The 13389-nt window shown below is 39.3% G+C and overlaps 1 protein-coding gene across 1 annotated transcript in view; it reads left to right on the top strand.

Moving 5' to 3' along the window:
* TMED10 (transmembrane p24 trafficking protein 10) overlaps positions 1-9819 on the top strand; it is a 36505-nt gene extending 26686 nt beyond the window's left edge. Inside the window, exons 4-5 of the mRNA XM_036072785.2 lie at positions 6179-6305; positions 6704-9819. Of these exons, the coding sequence (XP_035928678.1) occupies positions 6179-6305; positions 6704-6825 (249 nt within the window). The 3' untranslated portion in view covers positions 6826-9819. The remainder of the gene's footprint in view (positions 1-6178; positions 6306-6703) is intronic.
* The last annotated feature ends 3570 nt before the right edge of the window (positions 9820-13389 follow it).

Here is a 13389-nt window from a genome sequence, read left to right as displayed (position 1 = left end):
CCTATTGGTATCAGCATTTGGCTTTGGGGAGGTGGCACATTTTCTTCAAGTTTTTTCATATACAAAGTATCTTCCTCACAGTTGTGGGCTTCATGATTCTGAAATCCCTTGTGGTTTTGTAAAATTGAATAGTAGTCAGTATTTCAGTAGCTGGGCAGAGTACTACAATGCCTACTAAATTGTTAGAGAGGATTTACTTAATTAGTGCATGTGGAATTGCTATGTAAACAATACAAATGTAAGATGATATTTAGAAGCTAGAATGGTTGTCCTATTGTAAAGAAGCATAGAGTCTTGTAGTTTGAATTCTTTAAAGAGTTCGGAATGCTTATGTCCTCAGAAATAAAGCACTTTTGATCCCCTGTGTTGAATTTTAAGGACCTTTCACCACTGTCTTTTGCCCATGGTGGGGGGGGGGGGCGGCATCTTTTTTGTGGTCTGTGGTACCAGAGCAGCTGCTTGTGAGGATTAATTGTCTAATCCTGCAGTTGTGGAAATGAAGGCAGTAACTGTCCCACGAAGAAGGAGCTATCTGACACATCCTCAAACTCTGGGGCTGTATATGTCCCTTCTTGATGTGGATGTCAGCATTTTCAGTACAACTAAAATCCTGTTGTGCCTGTGGGTTCTATTAGTATGTCATTTGCTATCAGCATGTATACCAGAAACACAGTTGCCCTTTTTGGAACAACAGCTTAAGACTTTCCAAAAGTTCTACTTTTTTGAATGCCCTCAGGAAGGAGGAACTCTGGTTCTGCATACTAGATCCAAAATCCTTTCTCAACATGAGTAAAGTGAAATAACGGGCAAGGCACCTGACACATTGTTGGTTAGTTCAGTAGATTTTGGCTTCCTTCTCCTACCCTTTCTGGAAACTGACTATGACAGAATAAATAGAATCATGCTAAATTTCATATAGCCCCTAAGATTGGCAATATTATCTGGCCTTATTTTGGTACATTCTTGACCTTTTGAGCTTCTGTGAAGAGGCTTGTGATTCACATACGTCCCCACACAAGTAAACTTGTCCTTGGCTATAGGTCTGCCTTCTTTATCTTGATTGTGTAGACTAGACGATCTCCACTGCTACTGCTGTGCTTCTAAAATTTGGGGGGCTATGGTGGGGAGTGTGGAGGTAACAGCAATTTGACTGAATTTGGCTTACCACAAGCAGCTTCTCTTAAGTCTCAGTGCTCCACCAAGGAAAACAATCTAGCGATTCTCTAGAGGTCGGTTTCACATGTATGTTTTAAGAAGCAGTTTTTCAGAGTTAAAACCTTTCCTAGGTGCAGTTCCATATGACTCTGAATTCTAGGTTTAAATCATCACTAGGGGGCGGAAGATTTGGATATGGCTTAAGAAGGGTAATTTCACAGTTTTTTTGAGGTGTACATGTGCAGGGAAAGGCTTTCTGACTTGTAACTTTTCCAAGCAGTCCCTTCCACCACAGATGAGAGTGATAGTGTGGTAGGGAGGACTTTCTCCTGGGCAGTGGGTGAAAATAGATACAGAGTGCTCTAAGGAAGCCTTGCTTTAGGGGACCAACAACACTTATTATCTCATATGAGAAAGTTGGCTCCTCTGAAGAAGGCATTGAATGGGCATGCTATACGAAGTTTACATTGTATTAATTTCTTTGAGTTCAAGGGCCAAACTAGTGTGGGGAAAAAGGATAAAAATCAAAACAATGTGAATATGACAATGTATGATTGTTAATTATGTGGCACAGTCTAAGTGCTGTAGGACTGGAGGAAAGAGGGAGTCGGTGTGAACAGAAGTTGTTAAAGAAAGCTTCATGGTTAAGGCTTGAAAGATAGGTAGGGGTTGGATACACTGAGTGAATATACTTTTGGAAGTCAAAGGTACGGTTTTGCTTGCATTTTACAGCGGCAGAGCTTTGCAGTTCTGATGCTGAATAAATGCTTTGGTGACCTTGGGTAGGGATTCAAGAGACCATGGTTCTGCTAGTCCTGGTCTTCCACCCAAAGGACTTGAGAACTATGGAATCTTCAGTTTCATTTGTAAAATGAAGTCCCTTGTAGCTCTAATAGTCTTTATTGATGGCTAAAATGCAGCTTACAGGGGGAATACTACCCTCTAGTGGAGAACCTATGGTACATAACATTGTCAAGTAGGCTTTGCTTTTATCGAGCTGTTGGCAAAATACATGTCATCCTTCCAGCCTGAGAAGAGAGAAGTAGACTGGAATAATGGCCTGCCATCCTGAAACATTTATAATTTCCCATTTTTTTTTAAGATTTTGTTTGTTTATTTGACAGAGACACAGTGAGAGAGAGAACACAAGAAGGGGGAGTGGGAGAGGGAGAAGCAGGCTTCCTGCGGAGCAGGCAGCCCGATGCGGGGCTCAATCCCAGGACCCTGGGAACATGACCTGAGCCGAAGGCAGACGCCTGACGACTGAACCACCCAGGCACCCCTAATTTCACATTCTTACAGACATTGTGAACACTAAATCAGACGTTCAGAAGAGCAGAACAACAGTCAGTGGGGATTTTGATACAGTTGTTCTTGTTATCTTTTTGTACTGACTATGATAAAAGTCTTGGTGATAAACTCATTGAATACTTAGTCCTGGGCAAGCGAAGAGGGTCTTCCTGAGAATAGTGATGATAATTTCCTTAAAATTTTTACTCTGTTAGTCTGTAAAAATTAGAATAATAGCAGTATGAAACCAGGGAAGTTTGACTAATAAACTGGACGACTTATCCAGATCCTTGTGGCCTAATATAGCTTGATCATTTCACCTTTGATCCAGAAAAAAAATAGTGTAGTCTACTAGTTTCCTTCATCAACGTTTTAGTACCTTCAGAATAAAATATAAACTCAGACTTGGATTCCAATCTCCGATCCACCAAGCTCAGAACTTGGGCAAGGGTTATTTAACACTTTGAATCTTAATTTCCTGATCTGAAAAATTTAGGGATAATAATATTCACCTTATATAGGGTTATGAGGATTAAGTAAGATTATAAGGTATAAAATACATACACATTATGGATATATACTGATAGGTCTAATTCATTATACTGCCTTCTTCATCCTCTTCCTCGGTTGAACTCCTCCCTAATTTTTGAGCCTTATATTTGCTATTACCAACAACCCTCCCCCAAGCATGTATAAGGCCATCCTCAATAGTAAATTTCTTTGGTTTTTCAGGTTTTAGGGCTTTTCAGGTTTTAGGCATTTGGCCTGTTGTCATTTAACAAAAAAGATGGGGAGGGTTAGAAGTAGTCTTCAAAGTAATTTTTTAAAAGAATATTTTCAGGGGCACCTGGGTAGCTCAGTTGGTTAAGATTCTGCCTTCGGCTCAGGTCATGATCCCAGGGTTCTGGGATCGAGCCCCGAGTAAGGCTCCCTGCTCAGCGGGATGCCAGCTTCTCCCTCTCCCTCTCCCTCTGTGGCTCACCCTGCTTGTGCTTGCTCTCTCTTTCTTTCTCTCAGTCAAATAAAATCTTAAAAAATATATATTTTTTCAGCTGGCAGGGGCATGGCCATAGTTTCACTTCCAGGTTTTTTTGCAAGTTTCTATTTATAGAGAGCCTTAAATCATTTATCGCTAAAGAAGTTTCATGCCATTGCTTTTATACTATCTCATTCAGGAAGCTTCGGAGATGAAAGTATAAACCAGGAGGGAAAATGTTAAACAGACTAAAGTTGAGCTTATTATATATGTCTTGTATTGATATCTTTTCCCTGGGGAATTTCTTTGCTCTGTGGCTCTATACGAAATCAACCAACAGGTATATAGTCTAGAGTAATGGCAAAATCTGGCATTTGGGCATTAAGCTAGGAGAGTTAGCTAAATGCATTAACTAACCATTAGTTAAATGTTACAGTCAGTTAGCTTCATTCTGTTTGTAGCTGTCAGTCATGCCATTAACTTTAGCCAACATTTTACAAATGTAAGAAAATATACATCCAGGGCGCCTGGGTGGCTCAGTTGGTTAAGCGACTGCCTTCGGCTCAGGTCATGATCCTGGAGTCCCGGGATCGAGTCCCGCATCGGGCTCCCTGCTCTGCAGGGAGTCTGCTCCTCCCTCTGACCCTCCCCCCTCTCATGTGCTCTCTCTCTCATTCTCTCTCTCTCAAATAAATAAATAAAATCTTTAAAAAAAAAAAAAAAAAAAAAAGAAAATATACATCCAGTGAAAGAAAACTTAGGTGGATCATTGCAAATTCATCACATTTTATGTACCTTATTTAAATATAAACTTACTTTTTATATCCCCATCCTAACAGCAATTTCTAGCTTTATTTTAAGTAACTTTTATTTTTTTATTTATTTTTTTAAGATTTTATTTATTCATTTGAGAGAGAGAGAGGCAGAGAGAGCACAAGCAGGGGGAGAGGTAGAGGGAGAGGGACAAGCAGGCTCCCCGCTGAGCTGGGAGCCTGACGTGGGGCTCGATCCCAGGATCTGGAGATCACGACCTGAGCCGAAGGCAGATGCTTAACCATTTGAGCCACCCAGGCACCCCAAATAACTTTTATTTTAAATAATTTCACATGTTCAGTGAGGAATATAGATGAGCAAAGAACATAAGAACACTCTTAAACTCTTCCTGTTCATCCCACGTTAACTGCTGTTAACATTAGCTGAAAAAGAACAAAGAAGGTGAATTGGACAAAAGAGAAGAAAAAGGGCGTTCTATAGAGAACATACAATAAATAGAGAGTAAAGAGGTAGTTATTGAAAAAGAATTTTTTTTTAAGATTTTATTTATTTGAGATAGCATGAGCAGGGGGACAGAGGGAAAGGGAGAAGTAGGATCCCCACTGAGCAGGGAGCCCAATGCGGGGCTTGATCCTAGGACCCCAGGATCATGACCTGAGCCGAAGGCAGATGTGTAACCGACTGAGCCACCAGGCGCTCCTTAGAAAAAGAATTTTTGATGAATTCTTAAGGAAAGATTTAAGAGCAACTGGTATATGAGTTTTAAGATCTAGAAAACTCTGGTGGTATATCCTCATTTTAAAAGTAAATCATAATATAAGATTGATAGGAAAAAAACAAAAACAGGCTAATGAAATCTTTGCTTTTGTCATATCTGCCTTTAGTTACTAGACACTCTTGGAGGTTTCACAGTGGTCTGGGTTGAGAAAGGAAAACAGGTCATTTCTTTCTCACATCCTTCATTCCTTAGCATACAAGGAAGTCCTCGAAGATTTCTTTTGGTAACTGGCTATGTAATTCTAAAAACAAAAAATGCAGTGGTTTTTTTTGTTTTGTTTTGTTTTTAGCAAAGCTAGGCTTCATCTGGGCTCTGGAGCTCTGATATAAACCCTAAAGCTGTTGTGGGATTTAAAGGAGCAAAGCAGAATTCTCTAATTTTATAGTTTGAGTTATTATCTTAATGTTACAGTCATACATACTCCCTCATTCCTATGCATTGTCTATTGGGAATTTAGAGGGTTTTCTTTTAAAATCACATCTGACTATGACTCTAACGCTTATTATGCTGATAATATTGTTTCTTTCTTGGACATGAGTAGAAGGGCAAAGTAAAGTGCTTTATTAAAATCAGAAACCTAGGGGCGCCTGGGTGGCTCAGTCGTTAAGCGTCTGCCTTCGGCTCAGATCATGATCCCAGGGTCCTGGGATCAAGCCCCACATCGGGCTCCCTGCTCCACTGGAGGCCTGCTTCTCCCTCTCACACTCCCCCTGCTTGTGTTCCTGCTCTTGCTATCTCTCTTTCTCTCTCTCTGTCAAATAAATAAAATCTTTAAAAATAATAATAATAAATCAAATCAAATTAGAAATCTTAGGAAAATAACATATTTTACTTTATAGCCTACTATATTACAGTACTTCCAAGGAGGTTTTAATCAAAGTATCAAAAAATTCTGAGATGGAAACACATGAACAGTTTGTGGGGAAGGGCAGAAGCCCAGATTTTAGAATATGTTAGAGTGATAACAGAAGAGGTTTTAAGTTTGGTGAAACTTTTTTTTTTTAAGATTTTATTTTTAGGTAATCTCTACACCCAACGTGGGGCCCAAACCTGCAACCCTGAGATAAAGAGTCACATGCTCTATCAACTGAGCCAGTCAGGTGCTTCGGGTTTGGTGAAACTTTTAAAAGACTCATCTGTTGCCTTGTGTTCTAGACCAGAGCAGTTTTTTCAAGGAGTAGGTTCATAATTCCTTTCTTTTCCAGATTGCCAAGGTTGAGAAGCTCAAACCTTTAGAGGTGGAGCTCCGACGCTTAGAAGACCTTTCAGAATCCATCGTTAATGATTTTGCCTACATGAAGAAGCGAGAGGAGGAGATGCGAGATACCAATGGTGAGGGGAAGGCAGCTCTTGTTTCTTCATAAAGGAGACAGAGCTCTTTTCTCAGTTTTGCCAAATGGGGATAGTGGAATGGGATGATGGGATGATCACTTACTTCAGTGTTGTTGTTTCTCCAGGTAAATGAGCTTTGTTAGATGTTCAAGGGAATAGAAATTTCTGTGATAGGCAGTTGACTATATTCTCAGCTTATTGTGTATCAAACTGATAGTACTAATCTTTGTAATTTGTAACATTTATATATAGAACAGTGAACTTTTAAGAAAAAACAATCCAAAATCCTATTGTCAGGCCTAGGGACTGAGTGAAGTTTATTAATTGCCTTTCCCCCCGGCCACTGTATAGCCCGCTGAGCCTCATTTCATTGTCTTATAACACTTTTGTTTTTTTAGAGTCAACAAACACTCGGGTCCTGTACTTCAGCATCTTTTCAATGTTCTGCCTCATTGGACTAGCCACCTGGCAGGTCTTCTACCTGCGTCGCTTCTTCAAGGCCAAGAAGTTGATTGAGTAATAAGGCCCAGTCTCCTCCCACCTTGTATCTCAGCCAGCTGAACATCACTGGGACATGTCTGACCTAAGGCATCCTACTAACAGCACCATCAAGGCACATTGAAGCTTTCTTGCCAGAACTGATCTCTTTTGGTGTGGGAGGACAGGGGTTACCACCTACACCCAACAAGTCAATGAGGGACTTCTTTTTAACTTGGTAGCATTTGGACTGGTTTTGCAACTATAGGACTATTATTAGAGTCACCTATGACAAAAAATAGGGGTTACCTAGATAATGCCAAAGTCAGCATTTGTACTGGGTTTCCTCCTGTGATCTGTTTGAACCATGTTTTCTTTCCTTTTCCTACTAGCTCACCAGCTTGGGCTTCCACTTTAGTTCCTTTACCAAGGTTTGTATGACCATGTTGAACTTGTTTCATTCTGATTGTCCTCTTTGGATTTCTTTGTGAAAACACACTTCACTTTCTCTTGACCCTTAGCTGAAATGTTTAGGTAGCTTCTGGTAATATCCTTTCATAAATTTATGTCTCTTCAAAGGGTGATAGATGGGACACCTCATAGAAATGAGCATTGAACTGTATATAACTCTTAAAGAGGACTTCATTTTAGAGAATTAAAATATTTGTGCTCAGCTGCCTGAACCTCTTTTGTGTATTTATGTGTGTTTAGTTCTATGCAGTTTTATCAGGTGTAGATTTGTGTGATCACCACCGCAAGATGCAGAACAGTCTCTATTCTCGTATCCCTGTACTACTACCTTTTTATAACCACAGCCACCTCCCTTCTTTTCCCCAAAGTCCCAATTTCTGGCAACCACTAATCTGTTCTCCATCTCTACTTTTGTCATTTCAAGAATGTTTTATAAATGGAATCATATAGTATGTACATAACCTTTTTTGAGATTGGCTTTCAAAACTCAGCATAATTCCCTCGAAATCCATCCATGTTGTTACATGTTATCAATGGCTTGCTTCTTTTTATTGCTCAGTAGTATTTCATGGTATGGATGTATCACAGTTTGTTTAACCATTCCCCATTGAGGGACATTGGCGTCATTGTCAGTTTTTGGCCATTTCTACTAAAGCTGCTGTGAACACTGATGTACAGGTTTTTATGTGAACATAAATTCTCATTTCTCTGGGATAAATGCCCAAGAGGGCAATTGCTGGGTTGTATGGTAAGCACGTGTTTATTTTTCTAAGAAACCGTCCTACTCTTTTCCCGGAGTGACTGCCATTTTACCTTCCCACCAGCAACGTGTGACCAATCCAATTTCTCGGAATCCTCACCAGTATCTGCTATTGTTTTTATTTTTTATTTTAGTCATTCTCATAGGTGTGTCTAGTAATGCCTCATTATGGTTTTAATTTGCATTTTCCTAATGGCAAATGATGCTGAACATCTTTTCGTGTGCTTATTTATCATCTATATATCTTCCTCAATGAAGTATCTATTCCTCTCCTTTTTGCCCACTTTCTAATTAGCTTGTTTTTTCTACTAAGTTTCGAGAGTTCCTTATATATCCTAGATGCAAGTCCTTTGTCAGATATGTGGTTGCTTGAATTTTTAATATAACTTCTAGCAAGGAAAATACAGGTAAAATTTACCAACTCTTCTTATGTGGCCAGTCACCGACTTAATTCCTGTCCTTTATGTGTTCCATCTAGCAAATTAAGACATGGGGTATAAAAAAAAACACATCTGGGAGGATTATGAATAGAGTAAATACTTGAAAATGAATGTTGCAAAAGCAAAGCCAAGAATTGCTGTGGGAATATAAGGTGCCTAAAGGCCATTAAGTAAGCAAAGGTATGGATACAAATGACCATGTTTGTGAACAGGAAAAATACTGTCACTTGAAAATTACTCCATTTCGCCCAGGAAAGTGGATAGGAGTCTGTCCTTTCTGTAATCTCTTTTAACCCCTGCTGACTGTTACAGGGCTTTGTCTAAGTGCAGTGGCAAGAATTACAGGACTTAGGGCATATAGCTTGCAGTTAAGAAGCAGATGTATTAGAATTAACAGAGAACACTGCTGTGATGACCAGGGTAAGGTACAAAAGTAGAAGAGGGAGTGAGTTATGTTGTTAAAATCTCAGGCTGTTCTGTTAATGTTCCAGCTACTCTGAACCCCAAACCCCGCCCCCCCCCCCTTGTGTGAATTCCTCCGGCCTGGCAGAGTGGTTCTTTCATTAATTTGTGCAACATTGCCATCTGCTGGTAGGAATTGATAGGTACGGCTTCTGAGACTGGCGACCAAATCCTCAGCATAAGGACAGTGGATGTTGAGAAAGTCCACCTGTGGTATTACATATAGTAGATGATGGAGGATATATCCCAGTAGGAAAGAGAATAACCAAATTTGTGGGTCAGATCCATTTTTAGGGATCTAAAGGTCAAATGTTGTTCTGTACCATTAGCCTAATAAGAAACTTTCATATTTCTGACTGGTGCCTTTCCCCTTTTTCAGAAGCAATGACAGTTCTTAACTTGGTTATATTCTTCTGTTTTGACAAAATGGCAAAGAAGAAGATAGGAGAGGAGAATATTTTATTTTACTGATGTTTTTGTTCCTGAATGTGACTTTGTGAAACTGGGATTTTTTTCATGTCCTTCCCTTTTACTTTCATGCCGAAAATACCAACTCAGACATTTGTGCTTTCAGTTTAAAGTTCATTGATAATTACACCTTGATTTTATCGAAAAAGTAAAAATTATTTGTCTTTGATAGAAGGCTAGTGCAAGAGTAAATCAGCTTTAAAAATGGGGATTTTATCTGCTTTCCTCCATTTTGAGCCTTTTCAACAGTCTATATAATATAGATAGGAATGATACAGTTTAAGTGCTGTTATATCATCATCATAAACTCCTGTCATAAGCCATTTTCCTGTTTGTTTAATGGAAAGAGGCATGTGGGATTTCTACAGATTCACTTGTAAATGTTGGACTGGGGATTTTTGTGTAAATTTTCTCAAATAAATGCTAGCAGAAACCATTTTAGGTGTATTTTTCTGTTCCTCTTGAGTATCTCTTTGTCTGAATTGGCAATAATTCTTCCATATTCTTCAGTTTTAAAGTATGGCAAATTATCCATGATAAATTAGAGAAAAGGTTGTATGTAATTTACTACAGATGGATAAAGTTTATTTGAGCTAATACAATTTTATTATATTTTGTAAGTATGTAAGCTATATAATATGTGTATATAAACATAATCATAATAATTAACATCTTCAGAAAGGCAAAATAGGGTTATGTAAGCCAAGCATTTTCTGTAGCTTCTTTTGGAAACTGCTATTGGAATTAGTCTTAGAGTGTCCTCTCCCTTACCCTCCATTCTTAAAATTCCCCTCCCAATTCACAACCTCTCAGGACTTGTTTTTTTGCCCATCACATCTATATAAAACCCAACCCATGGGCACCTGGGTGGCTCAGTCGTTAAGCGTCTGCCTTCAGCTCAGGTCATGATCCCAGAGTCCTGGGATCAAGTCCCACATCGGGCTCCCTGCTCAGCAGGAAGCTTGCTTCTCCCTCTCCCACTCCCCCTGCTTGTGTTCCCTCTCTCACTGTCTCTCTCTCTCTGTTGAAAAATAAATAAAATCTTTAAAACCCAACCCAGCAGGTTAGGGCCATTTTCTCCTTCCTTTTACTTACAGTTGAATATTTTTCATAAAGCTCCTTTCCAAGAGTCAACCTGAAGTGCTTTGCACATTCACAGGCTGGCATCTTATTTATCCTCAACCCCCATTCCCCCCAAAAACAAAATTTGTTGGTGAATCTATAAAGTCTATAAAGTAGAGATTCACAAATTGAGTATAACTATTTAATATCAAAAATGTCTTGGGGCGCCTGGGTGGCTCAGTCATTAGGCATCTGCCTTTGGCTCAGGTCATGATCCCGGGGTCCTGGGATCGAGCCCCGCATCGGGCTCCCTGCTCTGCGGGAAGCCTGCTTCTCCCTTTCCCACTCCCCCTGCTTGTGTTCTCTCTCTCGCTGTGTCTCTGTCAAATAAAATCTTTAAAAAAAATTTTTTTTTAATTGTCTTAATTCTCACTGATGATTTACTTTTAGAGAACATAAACAATGAATGAATTCAGCAAAACTTTTAAATGAACTTAATAGTCTCAACAGTATCATATACTTGTTAAATGGTAGTATGTGTTCTGCATATTATTATTCAGTCTCCTGTAGTGGTATCCCACATAACATAAACCCCATGTGTAGTTTTAAATTTTCTAGTACCACAATAAAGTAAAAAGAAACAGGCGAAATTAGTTTTAATAATAGTCTTACATATCCAAAATAGTATTTCAACATGTAGTCAATATAAAAATGATTAATGACTATTTTACTTTTTTTTAAGATTTTATTTATGAGAGAGAGAGCGAGAGAGAGCACGAGCAGTGGGAGGGTCAGAGGGAGAAGCAGGCCCCGAGACCATGACCCCAGCTGAAGTCAGACACCCAACCGACTGAGCCACCCAGGCACCCCACGAATATTTTACTTTTTTACCCCCATATAAAGTCTTCGAAGTCCAGTGTGCATTTTACAGCTACAACACATCTCCATTCAGACTAGCCACAAGTGTTTAATAGCTGCATGTAGCTAGAGGCTACCATATTGGAAAGTGAAGGTACAGACTTTGCTTGGTACTTTGGTAGATTTTTTAATCTTTACAGTGACTCTGTGGACCCAGGGATCTGCCATTCACAACTGGGAACTTCTGCTATATAGCATCCTAACTATTTCCTTGTTAAAATATAACATGGAAATACCCATTTTTGTCCAAAGGCATTTTGAAATCAGTTATACCTTTAGAATGTTCGGTATTTCTGGACTTGAATATTCAAAGGCCAGATGTTTCATATATATCCAGTATAATGAACTGAGCATGAGTGTTTCTGTTCTGTATTCTCTGAGAGAACAGGACATTTGTCTGTTAAGCTTGTATCTATGCATTATAACTAAAACAATTTATAATACCAGGCTAACCAAGCTACAGAAAACTATCATTCCTCATGGCAAAGATGCCAGAAAAAATAAGCTGTGGCTGAAACCTATTTACTTTTGAATTTAATTATTTTTTCCATTCTTTTAACTGAAAAAAAAAACACATTTATTGAACATATATTCTTTTTAATATGCTGAGCTAAACTCTGGAGAAGACTCAGATAAATAAGAAGCAATACCTATCCTCAAAGTGCCTTGTAATGAATAGGCGGAGGTAGATGAAATGGCCTCTGTCCAGAATGATCTTCCTACTTTGGTTAGCCATCACTGACTTAACATTTTGCTTATTTCTCCAGGAAGACTTCACCAACCCAGCAAGTTGGCTTGGAAAGATGACCCTCCTAAATACTTTTCTAGAAGCTTATACTTACTATAGCACTGATTTGTTATATGGACTGTAAGCTCCATGAGAGTAGGAACCACGTTATTTTGTTTTCTGCTGTAACTCAGCACCTGGCACAAGTTGGTACTCAGTGTTTGTTGAATGAATTAATTGAAAAATGTAAAAATATCTGTATAATCTGGCATACTGGAATGAAACCAACAAAATATGATGAGTTATCAATCGGGCTTGCATTTAGGTTTTTTTTTTTTTTTTTTTAAGATTTTATTTATTTATTTGAAAGAGAGAAAGCATGAGAGGGGGGAGGGTCAGAGGGAGAAGCAGACTCCCTGCCGAGCAGGGAGCCCGATGCGGGACTCGATCCTGGGACTCCAGGATCATGACCTGAGCTGAAGGCAGTCGCTTAACCAACTGAGCCACCCAGGCACCCGCATTTAGGTTTTAACAATGTTCTATATATAGGTGGTAATAACCTGATGTTTATTCATCAAATAATTTTTAAGCCTATAATATCGAGTATTTTTCTAGGCACTGATGCATAGTTGTAAATGAGTACAAAATCCAGGCTCTTGTGAAGTTTACATTCTAATGAATGGAGATAGTCAATAAAGAACATAACAAGACATCAGTATTTTACAGATAAGCATTGCAAAGAAGTGATGTGATCTAGTGGGAGAGCTGCGTTACTTTGGATTGCTTTGGATGTGGAAAAGAGGCTTCGTAAAGTACAAGTATGGTGTAAGCAGACCATCATTATAAAGGCTAGTATACTAATAGAAGTATTAGATCCAGATCAAGGGAGACAGAAGTCCCCGTGTGTTCTTCTATTCAGAGCCAACGTGGAATGTTATGCAGAGTGTAGGATATCATACTTTACAAGGGTCAAGCTGTAGAGAGGTCATAGGAGTGTGAACTCATCCTTCACAACTCCCCTAACCCATTCTACCAGGTGTCTTTATCCTCTCCTTGCTATCACTATCCACCTCATTAAAAATCACAAAGTGAATCTCCTGGACTCACATTTACCTCATCAACCACATCCCAACTGATCACAAAGTTCTAAATGTTCCTCAGATGGGGGGTGCCTGGGTGGCTCAGTCCGTTAAGCGTCTGCCTTGGGCTCAGGTCATGATCCTGGGGTCCTGGAATCAAGCCCTGCATCAGGCTCCTTACTCAGCAGGGAGACTGCTTCTCCTTCTCCCCTCTACCCCA

The sequence above is a fragment of the Halichoerus grypus genome, chromosome 8, assembly GCF_964656455.1.
Source record: "Halichoerus grypus chromosome 8, mHalGry1.hap1.1, whole genome shotgun sequence".
Taxonomy (NCBI): Eukaryota; Metazoa; Chordata; class Mammalia; order Carnivora; family Phocidae; genus Halichoerus; species Halichoerus grypus.
Note: the sequence above shows the minus strand (reverse complement) of the source record. Positions and strands in the feature narration are given on the sequence as shown.